At 44.2% G+C, this 25178-nt stretch overlaps 1 protein-coding gene across 6 annotated transcripts in view; it reads left to right on the forward strand.

Moving 5' to 3' along the window:
• The first annotated feature begins 329 nt into the window (after positions 1–329).
• Positions 330–25178, forward strand: part of ALPK2 (alpha kinase 2) — a 117704-nt gene continuing 92855 nt past the window's right edge. For 4 of the 6 annotated variants that reach the window (XR_013443284.1, XR_013443286.1, XR_013443285.1 and 1 more), the window contains exons 1-3: positions 336–970; positions 14811–14938; positions 18391–18508. Coding sequence is in view for 2 of the 6 variants with exons in the window: in XM_036111960.2 (XP_035967853.2) it covers positions 14830–14938; positions 18391–18508 (227 nt within the window). In the remaining 4 variants the exon portion in view is untranslated. Of the gene's footprint in view, positions 971–14810; positions 14939–18390; positions 18509–25178 lie in introns of all 6 variants that reach the window. The other 2 variants (XM_036111960.2, XM_036111957.2) reach the window with 2 other exon arrangements.

Below are 25178 nucleotides of genomic sequence, written 5' to 3' on the forward strand. Positions count from 1 at the left end.
TGGACAAAGTTCAATCAAAGAAATGCCCGCCTGACAAATTCTACTTTGGTATGTAACACGAACAATTCTTGACAGTTTGATGGATTTGTGGTATTTCTCTATGGTTTTCTTGTGTTCTTCCTCTCTTCTCTTCTTACTACAATAGCCAAAATAGGAAGAGAGAGAATGTGCGTGTGTGTGTGTGTGTGTGTGTGTGTGTGTGTGAGACAGAGAGAGAGAGAGGGAGGGAGGGCTGTGGGGGGAGGACCCCGATGGGAGGAGGGAGGAGGGAGGAGGGAGGAGGGTGGATCTTGCCCTGCTGTGGCTTCTGCGTTTCTCAGAGAACTTCAGAGAACTGTAATGCCAATTCTAAACGAACAACATAGTGCCTCTTCTTTTCACCTCCCCTCCACCCCCTCCGCCCCCTCCACGGGTTTCCTATGTGTACTTCAGTGCCTGGTATTCTTGGTATGAGACCTGCTGGTGTTACACCGGCCTCAGGGTCTTTATCAGACAGCAAGATTCTGCTTTTCTGAGAGGGAAGCCACTACCTCAGGGACAGCTCGTCTGCGTTTCGTCAGCTCACTGGAGCTGCATTTCACCAGGCCCCTCTGCCAGGGCCTCCCTGGCGGCCTCGTCAACAAGTGTCACACCTCCTGCAGAAACAGCCCTCAAGTTTCATCACAGTGATGCTCAAAAATATTATCCAGCTTCAGCAATGACCTAGTTCATTCAAGTGCAAGGGGGAAAATGTCTTCTTCCAGAACTTCTCTGGGCACGGAATTTTCCCTCTTAGGAAGATAGGAGCTTTTCTGGAAACAGACCCAACTGTGCTTTGACTCGAACGTGGAAAAGACCCTGAACCCTGTAACTCCTCTGAATCCCCAGTCCCAGGAGCAGGGACACCCAATCAATTCCTCCCACACAGCCTGGGGAGCCCACAGCCGAGCCAGCCCTCCTATCATGTCTCTTGGACAAAACGTATTGAAAAGTAAGTATCTAGACTTTGGTTTTTACATAAGGAATGGCTGTGTTTTAAATATGTAGTTGTTTGCATTTTCTGCAATAAGGAACAAAGCCGATGGTTTCCTTACGAAATGGAACAGAAGGGAACAAGTAGGGGCTGTCTGGCATATTTGGCTATCTAGGGTTTTAAAGTGGCCAAATTATCATTTGTAGTTTAAGTCCATGCAGACCCTTTTTGGGAAATGATTCTTTTTCATGTCTGTTTAAATAATTAAAATTGATTCTTTCACATCAGGGCTATCTCAACACTTAGAGAAAATAAACACATAGGATGACTTGAAGGAGTGATCTGCAAAGGCTTTGCAATGTAAAATGAAAAACTGAAGTAATTATCCAGGTAACTCAGGCCCCAGATCCTTTTGCCTGAAGTATTTGAGGATTTTAGTCAAAAGTTATTTCTTGGATTATATGAGTGATTGAAAATCCCCACTTTCTGGGTGGACACAGAATGACACCCGGAATGCAAATTGCTGAAAAGCTATCAGGCATTTCAAAATGGCTGATGCAGACATTCATCAAGTCATTAAATAGATTTGCTTTCCTCTCCTTTCCCTTTAAAAAAAAAAAAGAAAAAACTGAGGTAAGAACATTTAACATGACATCTACCCTCCTGATGAATTTTAAAGTGTACAATACAGTATTGTTAACTATAGGCATGATCTTGTACTCTAATTGTTAAACAGAGTCTTTAAAAATCTAAGGCAAAAAGTCAATCAAAAAAATCCATCGATAAAATGGCACCACTGTCACATTGCATTTGGATGAACACATCTAAACTTAAAAACCACTGATTAAGGGTGTCAGTTACAGACATGTTTCTTTACAGCGTACCAGCTAAGGGTAAATTGAATGAGCTGCTTTGCTGTGAGGCTTCTGAACCAAAATCCAGGATGTTGTGAGTGACTTTCTGAATCAACAAATTAACAAATTCTGTATTAGCGGGCACTGAGGGTCAATAAGCATGTTCAAATCTTGGAAATCAGGACTTAAAACAAATCTGGTGCCAAATTACACTGTCCTTTTGAAGTTTTTGCAAAACATTCACAATTTGGGGAAGATTTTTAGGTGGGGTGGAATTCCTGTTTTTGTCACCTGCAAAAACCACCCTCCCCCGATCTAACTGGTTTTTAAGTGCCCCGTGCACACCTACATGTAGATATCAGCCTATGCAAGGAGGAAGCAGTGGATGTTCTAATCTGGGTAGAGGTGTGTGTGGGGGGGCAGGGGGTGCTGAGTAAAGTCCAGGCTCTGGAGTCAGATTTCCAATCAAATCCTGACTCTAGCAGTTTTCCAGCTTGTCTGAACTCCAGGGTTCTCATCTATAAAACGAAGGTAGCAACATCCACTCTGACAGGAGTGATGGGGACATGAGTAAATATACCTAAGTATCTGTCACATCCTAGCTTCTCCCCAAAGTTCAGTTCTTCTCCTTGGTTAATTTAAAAAACTCTTTTTTTTGCTAAAACTTCCGAATGCTTTCATAATACAAACTATTATAGTGGAAGTGGCACATTTTTGACATTGGTGCCACGATTAAACAAAAATAACATAGGAAATTAGATTTTTTGAGGAACTTTCTGTACTTAAAAACAGTGTGTTTGAGAGCAAAACAAAAAAGGATTATATTTTGGAATGCATCTGCAATAAATAAGAAAAACTATTTTCTGTTTGAACATGGCTGATGGTATATTTATTATCTAAAAGGAGAGGTAGAGATTTCTCAACATCATTGGATCTGATACTTTTTAGCATATATTGGTACCATATTTAAATATGAGTTCTCATAATTCATAGGAATGGAGGGTAAAGTTAAATCTCTGCATACAAGGTGATATCTCTGTGATTATTACGAAAATTAAGGCACAAGTCCAGTCTTTTCTCAAAAATTCTAGCTGCGCCTTTCACTGATCCCTTTTTGCTTGGACAGAGACATAGTGGAGTGAGGGCACGTGAAAACACTCTGAAATGGGCTAGCCATGGGGGCTGAGTGGAGACAGTAGCTGGGGGGGGTGCATTTCAGGAGCCATGGCTGGAATTTCGAGGTCAGCGATGAAAGTGCATAATGAACAGGATGCTTCCTTGTTCTGGAGTGAGGGTGAGTCAGGCACAGAGGGACGGAGCAGACAAGGGTCACAAGCAGGCCTCATGGAACAGCTCCAAAGAATGTTATCCACATCTTTATTATTGCACTGTCTTTACTGAGCTACACCACAGCTTTTGCCCAGACACATCAGAGTAGCTTGATAAATTCTTTGCTTGAGCTACTGACAAATCCACAAGGAACCCTGTTATTTTGGGTTTAATTCTGCCAAAAAGGAAATCTAGAAATTCAGAAATGTAAAGAAACTTGGGAGAAAGTAAACATGTCATCTTAGGGTTGGCAAAAAGGAAAGAATAAATGCCCAACCTACATGAGAGAAAAAGACCCACAACTCACGTTGATCTTTGCTTGGTCTTCAATCCTGCTCTTGGATAACCAGGCTCATTTGCTCCTCAGTCAGTAGTTTAAGATTTTCCTCTAGTCCAGTGGTTCTCAAACTTTAAAGTGCAACAGAATCCAGAGAGCTTGTTAAAACGCAGGCTACTAGGTCCCACCCCCAGAGTTTCTGGTTCTGAAGTTCCGAAGAATTTGCATTTCTGAAAAGTCCCCAGGTGATGCTGATGGTGTGGTCCAGGGACCCACACCTGAGAACCATTGCTTTAGCCGTTTCTTTGGCCTGTAATTCCTGAGGAAAACCTATTCTTTTCAATCACTAAACTTGCCTCCTTCTCAAGAGGTGTGGAAGGCCCGGCCACAATACGCTGGAGCTGGGGTAAATACAAAAGATAAACCCAGGAGTTGTCTTGCAGGCAAACATGTCACAGTGGAGTGTGTCTGGGGGGGGATACTGAGTGTGGGCGGGGCACACTGAGGTAAGCGGTCCACCCTTTGGGAGGGGGCTGTTTTTTTCTAGCTGAGGCTCTCAGGGGAGGCTTCAAGGACAAGCTAGCACTTGAGCTGGGGTTTGAAAACTGGTGGGACTGAACATAAGAACCAGATGGAAGGTGCTCTTTCTGTGTAAACAACAAAAAGCAAAACAAAACACAAAGGGCAGAAATAGACAGGAGGCAAATACAAATGGAGCTCAGAAATTCGGTTATGTTAGGCGTCCCCACAACTTTCTTGGAGAAGCATTCTTTGATTAAGCTCTCTAATCTTAAATCCTTCCCTTCTGCCTGTAGCTTGGCGAAGGCACGTACGACACGGAGATGTGGAATGGAGGGCCAGTGGTAGGAATTTCAGGCACCATGGGCCAGGGAGGGGAAGCTATGGATGCTTTGGTATGCTTTCCAGAAGGAACAATCAAAAATCAACTCAAACTAGCTTAAGCAACAGCAACAGTGGGGATGTACTGCTCACACAACTGAAAAGTCCAGGAGTTCGGTCAGGACCCCGGTTCTGGTTCTCTGCATTTCTGGAGACTCTGCTCTTCTCTGAGCTTTGGTTTCCACCTCGGGCTGGCTTTCCACAGTCTCAAATGGTACCCTCCCCTGGGCTCCGCACGCGTTCTTTTTCCTGTTTACAGGACGCAGTGAAAGACCTAAGCTTTGCACTGATTGGATCACCCCTGAACCACTCTCTGGAGAGAGCCGCGTGCTGACTGGCTTAGAAGTAGGTTATAAGCCAATCACTGAGCAAGAGTACTTGACCAGTTTGGACCAATCAGGGCTCATGAAGCAGGAAGGGTGAGGTTCCGCACGTTGGTCCCCAGGCTGAGTGATGGGAGAGGCATAGGGGAATGCAGTTAGGAGGACAAGGGAAATGGCCAGTCTAGGAGGTTTGGGATATACTCTAAAGTCAAACCATCTCTTCCCTTAGTCACGAGGTTAGTCGTGGGCAGTGTGGATACTTCACAGGGCTTAGGATGGGCCTGCTTCAAACTCCAGCCCAAACAGATGAAAAGAATCTCCCACAGAAGAGTCCTGTGTTTGAAGGCAACGAACTCCACGGATGCAGGACTACTCCCCCGCTTTCCTTGGGGGTGGTGCTCCTTATCTCTAAGGCACACTTTACTAAAAACAATTCGATAATGAACGATAAAAATAATTCTTCAGAAAACAAGGCAAGTGGGGGCCAAAACACAAGAGTTTTCTCCTGAGACCGTTTGACTGGCTGGGGGAAGGATGGTGGAGGAAGGTGGCCGAGGTGACGCTGGCACTCCCCACAGCACCCCTTCCCCGTCCCAGGCAGGGAGGGGACAGAAGGGAAGATAACTCTTTCCGGGGGCTCCCCTATCTGCAGATGCCTGAAATTGCACACCTCTTGGTCCAATTTAAAATAGATACTCTCCAAAGAGGGACACAGAGAGCCTAGGAGAAAGCAGAGGACAAGAGGAGGAGGAACCAGAGAGAGGGTTTCTTCACAACACAGTGAGGACTCTGATGACCCATGCCTGGATGGGACACGGCCTTCAGCCCACCACGTTCAACCTCAACCGAAGTGATGTTAACCGGTTAATCCATGGCAGTTGGTCTCATTAACAACACTGTCATGCTCTGTATGTTGGTAGCATCATGATCTTTCCTTTCTACCCTGTCTTTACCCTGAGAAAGGACCAGAATAAGCCCGGCAGAGGAATATATCCTCTCAACAGAGAGTAAGTTGAAAATCAGAATCAAGAATCGTGGACTCTGCTGCTAACAAGCAGTGTGACCTTGGAAAAGTCACTTGAGCTCCCTGTTTCAGGGCATTTTTCAATCGTAAAATCAGGGAGGTACTAAACTCTCTCACATGTTTCATTTAACCTTGAGCTCTTTGTTTTTAGCCCTCCCTTAAAGAATTGGAAACTGTCATAGATTTTAAATAGCAGGGAGGAGTACCAGTGGAAAGACTATTCTACTGCCAAAAAAGTTCGAGCAACTTCTGAATGCAGAGCAAGCAGCAGCTACAGCTCAGTGGTCAGCACAGATGTGCCAGGCACACTGTCAGGCACACGGAGTTGCTCGCTATTAATATTTAAAAGTTAAATTGTATTTATTAGGTAACATGTATAAATTTAAATTATCCAAAAGGATCTGCAGAGACAATCACTGTCCTTAACAGGCTCCCCACACCCCTTTCCTTAGATACTTGGGCCTCCTCCCAGTGGCAACCATATTACCAGTTTCTTGTGTGTTTTTGGAATCATTATGTGTATAAATAAGCATATCAGAATATTCTTCTTTTTTGCCTATACAAGCGATAGCATACTCTACATTCTCTTCTGTATTTTATTTTTTTGAGCAATGTATCTTGGAGATTATTTCAGATCAATGCATACAGAACTGCCTTATTCATTTATAATGCCTGTTGCTGTTAAAAATAGAAAATTCCGTTTAACAGATAAACTGTAAGCATATTCCTACCGGTAGACATTTTGGTTGTTTGCAGTCTTTTGCTATCACAAGTAAGGCTGCAATGAACTCAGTATGTACTTATGAAATGTTTGTCTCCTTCTTGCCTCTGTTTTTTTTATTGTATGATTTCATTTATATGAGGCATCCAGACTAGGTAAATCCATAGAGACAGAATGCAGACTGGTGGTTGCTGGGGCAAGGGGGAAAGGGAGTAGGGGGTTTCCTTTTGGGGTAATGATACTGATTTGGAACTAGACAGAGTTGATGGTTGCACAACATTTTGAACGTACTAAATGCCGCTGAATTGTTCACTTTGAAATGATTAATTTTGTTATGTGAACTTCACCTCAGTTTTTAGAAAAATTTGTATAGCATATAAGCAAACCTCCAGGGCACATTTCCTTGGTTCTATTTTGAAAATTAACTTTATTGAGGCATATATTGCATATTATAGAATTTACCTTTTCTTTTTTGCTCACCTGCCCCACACCCCTATAATTCACCTTCTCTAAGTGTTCAGTTCAATGATGTTTTTAGTAAATTTATCAAGTTGTACAACCATCACCATCGATTAGTTTTAGAACATTTTCATCACCCCAAAAAGATCCCTCATGCACATTATTGTTGTTGTTATTATTATTATTATTATATTTTTTAAGTAGACTGCACGCCCAGCATGGAGCCCAACACGGGGCCCAAACTCACGACTGTGAGATCAAGACCTCAGCTGAGATCAAGTGTTGGATGCTTAATGGACTGAGCCATCTAGGCTCTCCCATGCACATTTATTTTTTTTTTTCCTTTTTTTAAATTAACATATAATGTATTATTTGTTTCAGGGGTACAGGTCTGTGATTCATCAGTCTTACACAATTCACAGCACTCACCATAGCACATACCCTCCCCAATATCCATCACCCAGCCACCCCATCCCTCCCACCCCCCTTCACTCCAGCAACCCTCAGTTTGTTTCCTGAGATTAAGAGTCTCTTATGGTTTGTCTCCCTCTCTGGTTTCGTCTTGTTTCATTTTTCCCTCCCTTCCCCTATGATCCTCTGTCTTGTTTCTCAGTTTCCTCATATCAGTGAGATCATATGATACTTGTCTTTCTCTGATTGACTTATTTCACTTAGCATAATACCCTCTAGTTCCATCCATGTCGTTGCAAATGGCAAGATTTCATTTTCCTGATGGTTGCATAATATTCCATTGTATATATATACCACATCTTCTTTATCCATTTATCTGTTGATGGATATCTAGGCTCTTTCCATAGTTTGGCTATTGTGGACATTGCTGCTATCAACATTGGGGTGCACGTACCCTTTTGGATCACTACATCTGTATCTTTGGGGTAAATACCCAGTAGTGCAATTCCATGCACATTTATTAATCAGTGTTTTCCCCATTGCCTCCACCTCCAGCAACCATGAGTCTACTTTTGGTCTCCATAGCTTCTTTTCGATATCTTATATAAATGGAATCTTACAATATGTGGTCTTTTGTGTCTGGCTTCTTTCACTGGAATGTTTTTGAGGTTCATCCATATTGTACCGTGTATCCAAGTTTGCTCCTTTTTATTGCTCCAAAGTATTCTATGGTATGGCTTTATCCCATTTGTCTATCTATTCACTCGTTGGACATTTAGGTTGTTTCCAACGCACATTTAGGTTATTTCCCATTTTAGGTTATTATGAATAATCCTGTTAAGAATATTTGTGTGCAAGTCTTTGGGTGGATATATGTTTTCATTTCTCTTGGGTAGATACCCAGGAATGGAATTTCTGAGTCTTTTGTTCAATTCCTGTTTAACTTTTTCAGGAACTGCCAAACTGTCTTCCAAAGTGTCTGTACTGTTTTACATTCCCACCCCAGCCATGCTTGAGGATTTTCTCTATATCTTTGCGCACATTTGGCTGCCTATCCTGTTATAACCATTCCAGTGGTTGTGAAATGCTATCTCATTCATTATGGTTTTTATTTGAATTTCCATGATGACTAATGATATTGAGCTTCTTTTCATGGGCTTCTTTTCTTGCCTCTATTTCGCACACACAACCCTAAAATCACACCCAAGAAAGAAAACAGTGCTTGAGCTCCGACAAACCTGGACTCATTTCCCAACCTTGTCACTTACAGGCAGCGAGAAACTAAGTTTGTTACATCAACGCTTTTAAAGTTACCTTAAGCTTTCAAGTCATTATCTGTGAAATGGGCAAGAACACCTACCTTGGTAGTTTTGCTGTGAGGATTAAATGTGATAATGTCTTTGAAGCGTCCAGCCTGGGGGTTGACACATAGAACGTACCCAAGACATGTTCATTTTCTCTCTCCCCCCTGGTTTGCCTCCTCCCCATCCACCTCCCCAAATTCCCAGGACCCATCTTTGGGGAGGTTCTCTTCCCTAACTAACATGATGTCCAAATCTGTAGTAACTCAGATGGCACATGCAGGCACCCAATTGCCATTGGATTAGGCTGGGTAATCAGAACTAATCCCGCCTGTCCCCAGCGAGAAAGCGCTCTGACAGCTGGCTTTCCTGACAGCTCCAGGGGAGCTGGTTCCCCGTTCTCTGCACGTGGGCTGAGATTGCTTCCCTGACCCTGTCAGCTGGCAACAGCTTTCCTGCTGAGAGCAGCCACACCACCGGCTATCTAAACGGGGCAGATTGGCCGAAAGAAAACTTGGCGTCAGTCGAGGGCTCTAAATATTCAAAGAATTCTCCTATAACCTCTGGTCTGTTCTCTAATTTAAGAGGAAGATATTTGGGTACTTTTACTGATGTTAAACCCAAAGCTCCTGAGAGCAGCTAACACAGAGTTCTTACTCTACCATTTAGAAGAGCTTTGTATGTACTCACGTCATTTTCCTAACAATGAAATGAAGTAGATACTGCGATTATCTTAGTTTTACAGATGAAGAACGTCGATAGAGCAAAGGTGAGCTAGGAAGTGGCAGAGCTAAGATTTGAACTCAGGAATCCGGCCCTTCATCACCACATCCTTCTACTATTCTGTTAAGGGCCCCGCCCATTTCGGAGTATCTATCAAAATAAAATATGTGAATGCTCTCTTATTCAGCAATTTCTTATTTATTTATTTATTTTAAAAAGATTTTATTTATTTATTTGACAGAGAGAGACACAGCAAGAGAGGGAACACAAGCAGGGGGAGTGGGAGATGGAGAAGCAGGCTTCCCGCTGAGCAGGGAGCCCGATGCGGGGCTCGATCCCAGGACCCTGGGATCATGACCTGAGCCGAAGGCAGACGGTTAACAACTGAGCCACCCAGGTGCCCCTTATTCAGCAATTTCATTTCTTGGTATTTAGTATAGAGAACCACTTATGTGCCCAAGGAAGCATGTAGCAGGATGGGTTTTTTTTGTTTGTTTGTTTTGAGACACATTTTGTAAGTGTAAAAAACTGTAGCCTGGCTCTAGGTCATCAACACAAGAACACACAGAGTAAGCCTGGTATTGCGTGCTATGCAATATTGATGTCATTGAGCAGTGTTTAAAAAATGAGGCAGCCCTTTATGGATTGGATTGACATTGGAAGATTTCCAACGCTTACTACTAAGTAAGATAAGCCAACTGCCTGGGAAGTATACACAATTTAATGCCATGCATGCAACAAAATTATATATGTATATTTAGATGACTATATACATACATGGATAGAGATTATACAGGTATATTTATATATACGTATATATAAAATAAAATATAAATGTTATATAAATATATATATATATTTAGATGATGATATACATACATGGATAGAAAAATGTCTGAAAGTCTAGCAAACCCTTCCTCTTGAGAGGGTACTGAGTTGGAGGGATAGGGCCTGTGGGAGACTTTGCCTTTAGATGTATTTTTACAAATACAAATGTATGCATTTAGAATCTGTACAATTAAAAGTAAACCAAATTTTTTTCTTAAAAAGGAAGCAGCTTGGGGACACCTGGGTGGCTCAGTCGGTTAAGCATCTGCCTTCAGCTCAGGTCGTGATCCCAGGGTCCTGGGATCGAGCCCCACATTGGGCTCCCTGCTCAGTGGAGAGCCTGCTTCTCTCTTTCCCTCTGCTGCTCCCCCTGCTTGTGCTCTCTCGCTCTCTCTCTCTGTCAAATAAGTAAATAAAATCTTAAACAAAAAGGAAGCAGCTGGTTCTGGACCCCACAGCTAAAAAAAAAAAAAAAACAAAAAAACACAAAAACACAAAATAAAATCATGCAAATCTTGTGTTCCTTCCAGTTAGCATGTTACCTCTCCAAGGTGTCTGTGAACGCCACCTTGGCCCCCTCTGCTCAATCAGTAATTGGTTGTCCACATCTAGCAGAGAATGATAAATCTGTCTTCAAGGGTTCTGAACTTCAGAGAAGCCACGAAACATGAACCACAGCCTGACTTAACTGTCCTTTCTCCTTTATAGTCAGCACCGTGGTGGTGACTGAACCGTCTCTATGAGTCAAATAACGTGTTTGTCAGTGTTGTAACCTGTGGGACCTCACTGTCAGGAAGCAGTCACCTGGGGAGGAGTCAGAGATGACACATCAGGTTGCCAGCGTCACCCCAACTCTTCTTGGCAGTTTGATTTGTCCTTTCTTCCCTTTCTATCCATAGCAGTGGACCCTGGTCATGGGAATGGGAGGAGCCTCGTCTTGAAATTACTATTACAGGTGAATGTTCCACAAGGAGAGATTTTTAGACATTAACTGGTGTATCACTTAAAAAAATTACTGTGGTAACTCACAGCAGAAAAGGAAACTGATGAAACCAAGTGACGTCTTTCCCTGATTATCACCTCGAAAACCAATTATGTAGCAGATTCTCCCTAGGCCATTTACGTAAGGATTATTCTAATCCTTAGAACACTAACATCATCTCCTTTTACAGATGGGGAACTTTGACCAGGTAAGTGGCAGAGCTAGATGTCGATTTGTCCCTGACAAGTGACAAAGCCTGGGTTCGGTCCCCAGTCTTATGATGCTTCCTGATCAGGAGAGATTTCCAGCCTCTAGAGCCCTTCCCCTGCTACCCTCCCAATTGTCTGAGTAAGCATCCTAGGACTGTGGAGAGCCAGGGAGTCATCCTTCCGCCCCGACAGCTGCTCCCAAGAAGGGTTGCAGAATGTTTAAAAAGGACTGAATACTGACCCGTGCTACAACATGGATGAACCTTGGAAATGTCGTGCTAAGAGAAAGAAGCCAGTCACAGAGGACCACGTAGCATTTGATTCTGTTTACCTGAAATGTCCAGAATAGGCAAATCCATAGAGACAGAAAGTAGACTAGTGGTTGCTTGGGGCTGTGTGTGTGTTTTGGTGGAGGGATGGGAAGATGAGGACTTGAAAGCTAAGGAGTGGGGGATTCTTTCTGGGGAAATGAAAATGTTCTACAATTGATTGTGGTGATGGTCGCACAACTGAATATATTGAAAGTCCCTGGATTGTACACTGTAAATGAGTGAATTATATGGCATATGAATTATATCTCATTAAAGCTATTAAAAAAAAAAAAAGTGTTGCAGAGCTCCCAGTCTCACTGCCAGTCAGATGGGCTAGTGTTTTCAACTGAAGCCACATTTTTTTTTTCAATAATTAGTGCGAACATTTACTGAGCATTTGCTTTTGTGCCAGGTCCTGTACTAAGTGCATTACGGGCAATAACTCATTTGATCTTTATAACGACCTATGACGTATAGACCATTTTACAGATGAGGAAGCTGAGGCGCAGAGGGGCTGCGACATGCTTACTGACAATGCTAGTAAGGCGTGCGGCCGGAATGTGAACCCAGCGTATCCGGCTCTGGAGCTCTTAACCACCGGTGCTATGTTGCCACTCAGAAACGATCAACAGATGTGTTGGAACTAGAACTTCTGACTCCAACTTCACTGCTTTTCGTGGGGAGTAAAACCTACCTATGTGCCATGTCCAATCAATATACTAACTGGGGATATAAGATACGTAAATTGCATGGTTCCCATCTTTGGGAAATTTACCAGACCAGCAATAAATACCCCAAATATCTTTATTTGGAGGATGATTCTAAATCTGACTCTCTACGTCTCTTTCTCTTGCCTTTCTTTCTTCCTCCTTCCCTCCCTCCCTCCCTCCCCCCTCCATTCCTTCCTTCCCTTCTCTCTTTTCCTTTCTTCCCTTCCTTTCCTTTCTTCTCTCTTTCTGAAGTTATACTTTTATATGTTTGCCAACCCTTGTTCTATATTTTATATTAAGTTAAAACAGTAGATGAGGTCATGAATACAACTTACACTCTTAGTTGTGAAATACCATAAAAAATTTAAAACTGGACTTAGGTTCCATTCTTACTGCCTTATGCTTACATTTAGCCCTAACGTTCTTTGTTCAATAATACTGAGAAATATCAACTTTTATCTCAAGTCCAATCCAGAGCTCTAGCTCCCATCACCTGCTCAAACCTCTGAAATGGATAAGCAAACACACTGGCGTTAACCGAAAAGCTGCTTCTTTCTGCGCATGTTTGTTGGGGGTGGTGGGCAACATTTCCTCAGTAGTGAAAGGACAGCATGTTGCCATTCATTTTCTTGGTTTTCTGAGTACTGTGGGACCCGCACTCATTCTGGCTTAGTCATCTATTCATACGGTAATTCAGCCACACTCACCATGTCTTCTCTAAACATCATCCTTGCGCAAGGTGGCTACCATGAACGTTGTCCTTTGGAGTTAGTTGTTTTTGAGACTTCCTTCAACCTAGTTGAGAGCAGTATTTCCATTAGACATTTCTGTGATTGCTAAGTAAATAGTAATACATGTCAAATCTGGCCTTTTTATACCAATCGGAACCATCAAACACCAAACGCACTTATCACATAATCTGGATTGGAGGTGTCTATTTGCCATTTTACAGACGGAGTTTCTTTCTGTTCTGTGCAACTAACTTACCATCTAGACCGAGAGGGGCTTATGATGCTTTTAAATATAACACCTGTTGACCAGGGACCTCATGGGGTCCAATCTCAGCACAGCTGCATTTAAAATGCCCTATAACCAAAACCCACCAGAAATGCAATTCAAGTCTTTATTAAAGAGTGTTAAAATTCAAGTGTCGAGAGGATCCAATTAACAACCACAGAACAAAACTTCTTACAATCCTCCCTTCAGTCTCTCTGGCTCAATCCCCCCCCTTTCCACCACCACCCCCATCCCAGATCCCTGCAGCTCATCAGGCTTCTCTCCTTGTCCTTGTGCTGTGTTCCAAACCCAAGTGGTTGTCTTCCTTTTTGATGCAAGCATACTACTTTTTCAGCTTTCCAACTTTCTCCCTGTTATGTGCATTAGCTGAACCTCAGGTCAAAGCACAAAGTTGCTTCCTGCACACTCCTCCTGAGGAAAGGAAGGAATTGTATTCTCCTAAATATGTTTATCCTGATATTCAGAGAGCTTGGGTGTTTCAGTTTGGGAATGCTTTTTTGTTTTCAAGGAATAACCTTGTTTCTAAACAGACACCTTGAGATTAAGGAAATGCTGTGGGAACATCAGAAGGTGCAGGAAAGGCATCAAAGGGAAGGAAGAGCTAGTGGACATTCGTGAGCAGAATGTTCCCGGGGCTGTGTCTGCCCGGCAGGGCCAGCCTCAGGATCCCACGATGTGAGCCTCACACACTGATCCCCACGCCCAGAAGGGCCCCAGGGCTCAGTTTAGTGTTCTGTTGTTGCCATCTCAAATAGCTTAATCATTTTTGAACAAGGAACCCCTCATTTTCATCTTGAACCTGGCCCTGCAAATTGGAACCAATTCCTAAACGGTTAAGAAACTGGTCCTGGTGACTAATCAAGTGTTAAATGCCTTCTCGTATCGATGAGTACATGCTTGCTCAAAAATGCTAGCCAAAGGAACAGTACTTCCCCAGTTTCAAAATACCTCCCTCCTGGAGATTCATTTGCACTTCATCAACTCGTCTTTTTTGGAGGCATGTGTGGCTATGTCCTTTTTTGAGCCCAGTGAAAAGACTTGGAGGACAGAAAGAAAGAAAGAGAAAGGAGAGATGGCAGTGGCTATCGGCTTAGGCAATTCTCTCTCTCAGTCTGGGCTCCAGCTGCCTTGCCCTCCACTCGGATTCCTGGTTCTGCACTGGGGCTGCCCTCCCCAGGGAAACTGGCAATTTCTGCGGACATTTTCAATGGTCACGACTCGGGGGAGGGTTGCTGGTGGCATCTGCTGGGTGGAAGCCAGGGGGTGCTGCTAAGCCCGCGACAGTGCACAGGACAGCCCCCCACGATGAAGCATCTGGTCCTGAGAAAACCTGCCCACCAGCCCAAGTGCCGAGGCCCAGCCCTCTCTAAGCCAGGGGGCAGCGCCGGGCTCCTTCTCTCCCAAAGAGCCACCGACAGAACCAGGAAAGTCAGAGGAGTCCCGGAACCAATGGTGATGTCAGGGATTTTTGTTTTTCAGATTCACGTGGCATGAAAGGATGACAGACTCGGGAGGGCCCCAGAGGCACACCCTTTGTTTTCTATCGACATTGCTTTCCCAGAAAGTTCCTGAGAAGTCAGACGCTTCGCTTCACTGCATAATATCTGGTAACCGTCAGCCACTAATTACCTCTGAAATCTCCCTGTGGACCATGGTTTTCGGCTCACAAAGGCATTATTAAAACATCACTTGTGGAAAGGACCTGGGAAGCTTGGTCTGAGTGACCAGTTGAACAACTAAATCCTCTACGATGATTTTTTTTTTTTTTTCTGGAGGATTTCTTCGAGTAACTTCCTGGACACATTTTAGTGATCTTTTTCACTTCACATTGTGGTTCTTGGTTAGGCGACTCCCACACCTGTTATTTTTTTCAAATAATACAGTCTTCACTTCCTGTGTGCATAGGAATGGCATGAATAACTTTGCTTCAGATGACTTACTGAAATCTTCCATCACTCTTTCCTTGATATCCCCAAACTGGTTAAATGCATCTCTGGCTGCTTGCGTTCCTCAGGTGGGCTAGTCAGCAGTAAAGAAGTCAAAACCAAGGCAGAGGGTGCCCAGTGGAGGAAAAGCAGGGGACTGGAACTCCCCCGGGACTGGAGAGTACATGACCCAGACCTGACCCCAAATAGGCACCCCCAGTGGTAAGAAGGATTTGTTATTAAAAGCAAATAGTAGAAGCAAAATAATAGGGCAGCGAAGTGGTCTCTTGTACCTTGTGGGTTCTTTTCTTTCTTGGATTATATCTCCACCTTCAAAAACATAGAGGCACCAGTGCTCTTTCCTGAGGATTCACAGGAAACTCTTCTCCCTTGAGATCCCTTTTTCTAGAGAAGAAGAAGAAAAGAGCCAGCTTCTGAAACGGCCAGGCTTCCTTAGCCGAAGTCGTAATAAAATCTCATCTCTGGCCTGGGTGCTGGGGTGTGCAACTCTGTGCTCAGGCTCTTCTACGAGGCCAGAGCCAGGGGCCCCCCTCTTTCTCGGTGTTTGTCCACAGCCATTCAGAGGAGGGACATGCACGAGTCCACCATTGAGCCTTCATGCTCGGGCCCCTGTGGCTCCTCAGGAAGCCCCAGTGTTTGGTCATACCCTAAACTTGGCCACCAGTCCCCACACATATTAGCCAGATGCTTGTGAAACATTCTGGAGGTGGCTCTTAGTATGTGACCTGCAGGTAGGCTTAAAAAACAAGGGTAGGATTTTCGGGTGAGGTTTCCAGCAAGTGGAGGGAGAAAAGAGAACCACCCACAAGGTACAAGATACCACTTCCCTGTGCAAGTCTCATTTCTGGCTGATTATTCAGATCTATACTGCACAAAAGGAAAAAACCAGTCAGCCATTAAGAAACTGGGGGCATCAACCAGCCCTGATCAGTCTGAATAAAAAAAAATGGGGGTCCAAGTGATTAGAATGAGTTCCCCAGGCCCAGTTGCATGCATACTTTATATACCTTCTTTTTTTTTTTTTTTTTTTTTAAGATTTTATTTATTTGTGTGTGTGTGAGAGAGGGAGAGAGCACAAGCAGGGGGAATGGCAGGCAGAGGGAGAAGCAGGCTCCCTACTGAGCAGGGAGCCGGATGCGGGACTCAATCCCAAGACCCTGGGATCATGACCTGAGCCAAAGGTAGACGCTTAACTGACTGAGCCACCCAGGAGACCCTATATACCTTCTTAAAAAAAAAAAAAAAAAAAAGAGTCAATTATACACAAAAAAAGGGGCAATTAGATGCTTCCTGAGAAGGAATCTAATAAAACTGACTGAACGGGGGACACAAGGCTGATAAGAACCAATAGAAATGAATTATGATCAGCAACCTCCTTGATGGTTTTTCAGGGAAGCTCATTTTTGGTGGTTTAGTCATTTGCCTGGAAGGGACTCAGCCAAGCCACTGGTAAAGAAGGATCTGTCCTTGCACGCAGATCTGTCTGCTTCTGGTTCTGGCGACTGATTAGTCAGGCACCTACCTAAAGGGAGGGGGCAAGGAGTAACAACCACAGTTGCCACCAAGCACATTCATGGTATTAGCAGAGAGGTAGCCTAGCTGGGAGACTCCAAATCAGACAAGACACAGAGAGGGAGGCGGGGGCTCTGAGCACGCTCAGGTCCTGTCCATGGTACAGGTCTCAGAAGCACATGGAGTTCTTCTCTTAGTAGTCTCTGGGGCTACTCACCAAATATCCTGTGATAAATCAGACAGAAACACAAGAAGGATGGATCTAGAAAGTGTCTTGTTTCCCAATACTGGGCTTTCCTCCTATACACATGGCACATTTTGATAGGTTTTCAATGATACGGAGGCTAGGGGGAAAGCTCCTTGCGACACACTGGAAACCTTCCTTCGCCTGTCACAAGGGGTAGAAAATCCCAAGAGGTGAATGGGATTCCTGGGGGTTTCACCAGATGAGTCCATCAGCATCACAAGGGCAGGATGAGCTCCTTCTGAGGGAGAAGGCTTAGGGCAGTTCCCGTGAGACCTCCCTCAGGTATGCACAGTCCCAGCCTGGGAGACGCTCACCCCAGACTCTTTTATCCTCAGGAGACAGCATTTGTTCCTCTACTTCGTTCTTCCCTCTTCTGTGCCGTAACATAGGCTCAACTCTGAGTGCTGCCAAAGTATAATTTTCCAAAGGTCAAGGGACTTCCATGCAAATATGAAATGAACACTTCAGTGGTTTTTGTTCAATTCTTTGAGTAAAGAGGGAACTGGAAAGTAGGAAATCCTGGTCAGAAGACATTTGAGGAATTAGGTATTTATAGGCAATTTCATAAAAGAATGTTAGGATAAGATTGCTGACCCAGGTAAAACACTGGTCAATAAGCCACGACGTACAGAGTTATTTTTTTTTTCTTCCAGGCAGAGATTATTTACATCTCCGTTGGATAAAAATCTACCAGTGTACATGTAACTTCACTAAACCTGGGAATTTTAATCAGTAGTAATCATTGAATTAAACAGAGTACATTCCCCTAGATAATTCTTAGATGGACCTTTGTCCCCCTGTGACATTGAAAGAAGATACTATCCACATTTTTGCCTCAATACAAGTTTTTGATAATTTTTCTTAATAGCGGGCGCCTGGGTGGCTCAGTTGGTTAAGCGACTGCCTTCGGCTCAGGTCATGATCCTGGAGTCCCTGGATCGAGTCCCGCATCGGGCTCCCTGCTCGGCGGGGAGTCTGCTTCTCCTCTGACCCTCCCCCCTCTCATGTGCTTTCTCTCTCATTCTCTCTCTGTCAAATAAATAAAAAAAAAAAAAAAAAAAAAAAAAAAAAAAATTTTTCTTAATAGCTCCTTGAGATTAGGGAGAGCATCTTTCATTTTGTATGCCTCATCCTCACCCCAGCACCACACCATCTTAGGCACATAGCGTGCTCAGTCATGCTTATTGAATGATGCATTTGAATCAAGGAAAGGGAGATTTTCCAGTTCCCCGACTCGACATACTTTATCATGCTCATCCCTAGTGTTTATTACCCATTCTTGTTCATAGCTTTAGGATTTACTTTTCTAAAAATACTTAATGTAATAAGAATATTCTTATTTCTTCATTATCAGGTCAGCCCAAGCCAAAGGTAACTTGGTATAAGAATGGTCGCACCATCAATGAGTGTGGCATTGTTTCCAGTTACGAATTCTTCCAGAATCAGTATATTCATGTGCTACATCTCTGTTGGTAAGTGAATGTATCTCTGTGGACGGTTTGCAAAGGTCCCTGCATTCTGTCATGGGCTGGTTGCTATCAGGTAAGGCCAAAAGATTGGCTCCTGTTCGCTTTTTGCATCCTAATGTTAGATGCTATGAGCAGGCGTCAGCCAAGGCGTCCAGCTGAGCTCTGTCTGGTAAATTGTTCACACTCCTCTAATTTGCTGCCATTGATGGAATTACAACTTTATCTAGAATGGTATTCAAGGTGTCCAGGCATTTTCATTCATTAAATGAGCTTTTCATTTAATCTTGTTCTCTCTGGCAAGTCAAGAAATGCAACAGGGTTTTGGCACTGTCATTGAATCTTTCTTGTGTTAACACTGGAAGGAAGGAGGAGTGGCTGGCCATGATCCCATAGAACACTGGTGATGGTGGAAGGCTGGAAACCATGCCTTCTGGCTTTATTTTAGGAAGTAGTATGGTCCAGTACAGTGGCTTCTATTCTTTTTCATTTCCCCAAGAACTGTTTTTTCAGATGAAATCAGGAAGCTCCACATGTGAAGTAGAGAAACAGAACAGCTTTGGTTGAAGCTGGGTGGAGAGCCTGTGCTCTTGGTCCCCAGTGCTACTGAACTGGTCACGATGTTCCTTACGGGAACTCTGAGGAGCCTGAGGTCTGCAGAGCGTGATAGGAAAATGATTGGTAGGCATGCGCATGCGCCGATAGCCTTGGATCCGAGAATAACAAAGTAAGACTTGGGTTTGAATTCTGGCTCTACTATTTCCTGGCTGTGTGACCGTAGCCGCTATTGAACCTCTCCAAAACTGAATTTCTTTATCTGCAAAATAAAAGGATTGCTGAGAGAATTAAATGATTTTATGCTTGTAAAGTTTCTTGCTATGTAGTAGTTGTTCAATAAACACTAGCTTTCTTATCTTCCTATCCACTCTTTTGTATCAAAGTATGATCAGAGATCATTTTATCACTGAATGATCTGTGAATCATTGAAATGCTTCACTCAACTGGCTTACAGAATATCTAACCTGATATTCAAGACATTCATTTATTTGTCTACTATTTAATCCTTTAAAAAAAGATTTTATTTATTTATTTATGAGAGAGAGAGAGAGAGAGAGAGCGAATGCAGGGAAGGGCAGAAGGAGAGGGAGAGGCAGAGAATCTCAAGCAGACTCCGCACTGAGCATGGAGCTCAATGCGGAGTTTGATCTCAAGACCCTGAGATAGTGACCTGAGTCAAAACGAAGAGCCAGATGCTTAACCGACTGAGCCACTCAGGCGCCCCCATCTACTATTTAATTCTTTAAACAATATTCATCAAGCAACTATTATATGGCAGGCATGTTACATAATGCTAGAGCTAGAAATGAACAACATAAGTGTTGTCTCTGCCCTCATGAAATCTCAAGTCCAGTACAGAAGGTAAGTGGTGAACAAATCACATGCCCTTTTCCCCCTCACTCCCCAGTATCCTGGGAGCCAGTCCAGTTGTCACTTGCTGAACCTCATCCATGGAGTAGACTTTCCTGCCTCTTCAATCCAACTTGGCCCAGGCCTTCCCCTCCCTCCTCTTCATCCTGTTCAACTCAGAATCCATCTCTATGGTTCACAATAATTCTAGTTACCACGGCTCTGTCCAGCTTCAGACATCCTCTGTTCTTTTGCACAGGCCCCCCCTTTGGTGCTTATTTATTGCTTCGGATTGACAGTTCAGTAGACTGTGGACCTCCTAGGGGGGCAGGAACCTTCTCTGTTTCACACTAATGCGACGCCTAGGGCCTAGTACAGTGCAACATAAATATTTACTAAGAGGATAGGTGGGTGGATGGCTTTATATGTACCATAAATATACATGATGTTAATTTAGATCAGCATTGGCAAACTTTTTCTATAAAGGGCCAGATAGTAAATATTTTAGGCTTTGAAGGCCAAATGGTCTCTGTCACAACTACTCAACTCCACCATCGTAGTGTAAAAGCAGCCATAGACAATATGTTTTGTTTTGTTTTTTTTAAGCATGGTTGTGTTCCAATAAAACTTTATTTACAGAAACAGGTAGGGGGCCAGATTTGGTCTGTGGGCTATAGTTTGTCAATCCCTGGTCTAGATGGTAAGATCCTTGAGTATCTACATACTGTACTTCTTCATGTGTTTTCCACTCTTGCCTTTGTCCCTCTGAGCTCTCAATCCATATTTCTTGATTGATTAATTTTAGTCTCACACTAAGCTAAAACATTACACTCACCTTTTTAGCCAGAAGAGAGACTTAATGAGTGTTCTTTTACTGATGGAATGCTGTTTAAGAATTGAGGTTTGTTATTTATGTTATTTGCTGTTAATACAGGACCAGAAATGTAGGCAAAACCAGTGTTTGTGGGGTAAGGGAGCTAAGGGATGGAGGAATGAGAAGGCCATGATGAAGCCCAGGGGCAGGTGGGCAGGTTAAAATGGGAAGAGAAACTTAGGAAGAGAACTTGAGCTGTGGACGGGGCACGGAGTCCTCATTCTCGTCCTAGAAGTCCAGCAGGGCACCGGTTTATGGTAACAACTGAAGACTTGAGATGACAGAATGTACTCTTTCCAAACTCCTGTTTTGCCATTTGGAAAAGTAGCCCACTTACTGGGAAAAGCATTCAGTCATGGTGCAAGGAGTATTGGTGGGGCAATACAATAATAGATGTGGTTGCATTTTTCTGCTTCGTAGTCAGTGTGCTGGGGTACTAATGGTCTTTTGAAAGTTCTGACTTTTTACACCCGTAAAGTTCTGAACATTGCTGCCCATGAACATCCCCCAGGGAACTTTTAAAACCCCTTAATGCTTGACCTTCAACCTTGACTAATTCAATCTGGACCCCAGGTGATTCCAATGTAATTGCCCAAGGTGAAAAATTCTTATTTATTTATTTATTTATTTTAGTAATCTCTACACCCAACATGGGGCTCGAACTCACAACCCCGAGATCAAGAGTTACATGCTCTTCCCACTGAACCAGCCAGGTGCCCCCAAGACGAAAAATTCTTTACATCCTAAAATATTCACCTGCCAAGTAGTTTGACTTTTACCAGTGTGTTAAATGCTGGTTAGGCAAATGAATTGTATTTTGTGCCAATGCCTTTCAAAGATTAAACACTGGTTGTTCATTATAATATTAGTCTCAAATTTTCTTACCATCATTGGGTCACCATAAACCACCAGATTAACTCATAGTTCCCCCAAAGGAAAGTACTTTCATTTTTAATCTCCCTGAGTTTAGTCTTTGGGTCATTACATCTTCACTCTCAGATGTTCAAAAGCTCCCATTCCTGTGTTTCCCAAGGGTTTTTTTCCTGGTTTGATAGACCTAATCTGCAGTTCTGCTCTGGGGTCAAGAGCTTCTTAGTTGACCTTCTGATCTTCCCTCTTTCCTTACCTAGCACGGTCCTTCTCCATCCTCCCTGGGTCCTCCTCCTTATGCCCCTCTAATCTTGTCATACCATGTACTTTGGACAAGTGAGACGGCTCCGAGGAGATTGATCAGTGCTGTTGGGACCTTTGCATACCACAGGTCAAGTGTGCTTGGCAGGCGGAGGAGTGGGAAGCCGGGAGAGCATTCCAAGGGCGAGCAACATCAATAATAGCATGGTTTGCCCCGTAGCATCAAAAGTTTTCTTTTTTTTTTTCAGAAGATGTGGGGGTTGGGACGAGGAAAATGCAACTAGATGTTTTCTACCTCATAGAAAGCAAGTTGCAAAGAGCGTGTACACAAACGAGGAATTGTGGTCTCTTCTGAACACAATGTAAAGAAAGGCAGCTGAACAAGAGATAAAAATCTGTCCAGGAACTCACACCTAGAGAGACACACTCCTTTTCTCAGCAAGGAGGCCTCTTAGTGGTCATGATCGCGTCCCGCCGTGCTGAGCACCGATTACAAGAGAGGCAGAAGTGAGGGGGAGGCAGGGTGGGTGGACTGGGCCCCCGAAAACCTGGATCACAAGGAGGCGTGAGGCTGCTCTTCCTGTCCCTCGTCAGCTCAGCCCCGGCCCTACAGAGGACCTGGTGGGGACGAAGGCCAGGAGGCCTGCACAGTCACCACGAGCCAGTCTGCTCATGATGTGTACAGATTGAATAGTGTCCCCCCACCAAAATTCATGTTCACCTGGAATGTCAGGATGTGACCTTATTTGGAAATAAGATGTTTTCAGCTGTAATTATTTAAATGAAGGGGAGATTGTGGTGGATTAACGTGGGTTTTAATTCAATAAATGGTGTTTTTATAAAAAGGAGAAAACAGACACAGAGGGGACATAGCCATGTGAAGACAGGCAGAGACCACAGGGATTTAGCTACAAGCCAGGAAATGCTGAGGACTGCCCCCCACCACTGGAAGCTAGGAAGGGGCAAGGGAAGATTCTTTCCTAGAGCCTTCAGAGGGAGCACGGCCTTGCCAACACCTTGATTTGAGACTTCTAGCCTCCAGAACTGTGCAAGAATAAATTTGTGTTGTTTTCTTGCTACCCTCTTCGTAGTAGTGTGTTCTGGCAGCTCTAGGAAACGAATACGTGGTGTATCTGAACATTCTAGCAAAAAAAAGTGCTGCCATTTGCCTACCTTGACTTAGGGCTGACCAACTTATCTGATAATGTAGTACTGGTTCCCCAAATACCAGCTGGGTTCATCTGGGCCACCTGGGAGGCATCTATGGGTCAGGGGGGGAAGGAACATTTTTCCAATTACGCCTCAAACTGGATATTGATTCCTCAAGACTTTGAAGGAAAAATCAATATGAAGGTTTCCTGGGTCACTTGTGTTTTTGCTCCCAGGGGACATCTGGCCATGTCTGGAGATACTTTTGATTGTCACAGCTGGAAAGGGATGCTCCTGGCATCCAGGGAGGAGAGGCTAAAGGTGCTGCTGGACATTGGACATTGGCTGGGGCGATCCCCACGACAAAGAACTATCCAGTCTACAATGTCAGTAGTGTTGAGGCTGAGAAGCTATGTAATAAACCACCACCAAACAGAGTGCCTTGAAACAGCAGTGGCTTATTATTTCTCATGGTCTGGTGGGCGGGTTGTGGTTCCTCTGCTGGCTTGGCCTGGCTCACTCAGTGCTCCCTCTGACCACTTGAGTCAGTTGGTGGATTGGTTGGTCTGGAAGGTCCAAGATGGCTTCACCAACAGGTCTGGCCGTCGATGCTGGCTGCCGGCTGGGCCACCTCCGCTCTCCTCCACCTGGGCTCCTATCCTCCAGTAGTCTACAACCTCTTGAGCTCCACTGTTAACGCCGGTCCCCACACATCCCCCTGGTCAGAGCAAGACACTGGGCCAGATTTCAGCAGCACGAAAGCAGATGCCACCCCTTTAAGAGTGGAGTGGCGAAGTCACATTGCAATAGGGCATGCGTAAGTGGATGGGAGGAATTCATGGCAAACTGTGTCATCTACTACCCCCTCTATCCATCGAACACCTACCTAATTAATCTTTTTAAATCACCTACTTGCAAGCCTCTTTATCCCACTTGAAAACAACTTTCTAAGGCTCCTTTTTGCCTATAGAATAATTGTTTTCATTCTTATTCCATTCATTATTCTGTAAGCATCAAGCGCACTTTGTCGGTTCTCATCACAGCCCGAGATAGGAGGATGCAGGGTGGTAAGAAAATGTCTCGCCCCTGTCTTCTGTGATCTCACAATCCAGCGGAGGAAGCAGACACAGCAGAAGACAATTAGCAGAATGAGTCAGGGTTTTTCTTCCTGATACCAACCAGTTCCGACACCAGCTGTCTGTTTTACAATTCCATTCAGTTCTGACACCAGATATTCAGAGGGAGCATCCGATTCCGTAGGTTTAAGACCTCCCTCCCTCAAAATTGCCCCCCCCCACCCCCACTTCAGACACCAGATTATCCACATTTCTGTCTGACTGGCTACAAAGTCAGAGGGTTCCCACAATCTCCTCTCCCTCCTTCAGGTTCCATAATTTGTCGGAACAACTCAGGACTCAGGGAAAATACTTGACTTACAATTATCATTTTGTCATAAAGGGTACAATTCAGGAGCGGCTAAATAGAATCGACACGAGGGCAGGGTGTGGGGTCAAGGCTGCAGCACTTGGGGACCTCTCCAGGTATGCCACTCTCCCAGAACCTTGATACATTCACCAACCTGGACCCTTTCTGAACCCAGGACTTTAGGGGTTTGTATGGGGCTTCCATTATGTAGGTATGACTGGTGATTAACAGTCTTCAGCTCCTCTCCCTCTCTGGAGGCCTGGGAGTGGAGCTGGAGGTTCCAACCCTGTAATCATGCCTTGGTCCTTCTGGGACCAGGCCCCCTCCTGAAGCTACCTAGGGGTTCTCATTACCATGCAAAGGACATCACTCCAGAGATTCCAAGGGTTTTAGGGGCCATGTGCCAGGAGCCTGGACAAAGACTGAGTATTCATTTTTATTATACCACACCAAGCATGTGTTAAGATGGAGCTGAAGAGAAAGCATCCTGGAAGACCAGAGTAAAGGCCGTTAAGTCAGACTCTGCCGGGTGGGGGTAGGTGAGGGGCCAGTGCGGAGGTACTGGGAAGTTTTCTTAGAGGTGCCGCCAGCATGAAGCCTTGAAGGGCCTGGAGAAGGTGGATGGGAGGGAGGGGAGGACTGTGCGTCCCCTGGGATGAGAAAAGCATGAGCAACGGCACGAGGGCACCA

Source organism: Halichoerus grypus, chromosome 13, assembly GCF_964656455.1.
Source record: "Halichoerus grypus chromosome 13, mHalGry1.hap1.1, whole genome shotgun sequence".
In the NCBI taxonomy this organism is placed as follows: domain Eukaryota; kingdom Metazoa; phylum Chordata; class Mammalia; order Carnivora; family Phocidae; genus Halichoerus; species Halichoerus grypus.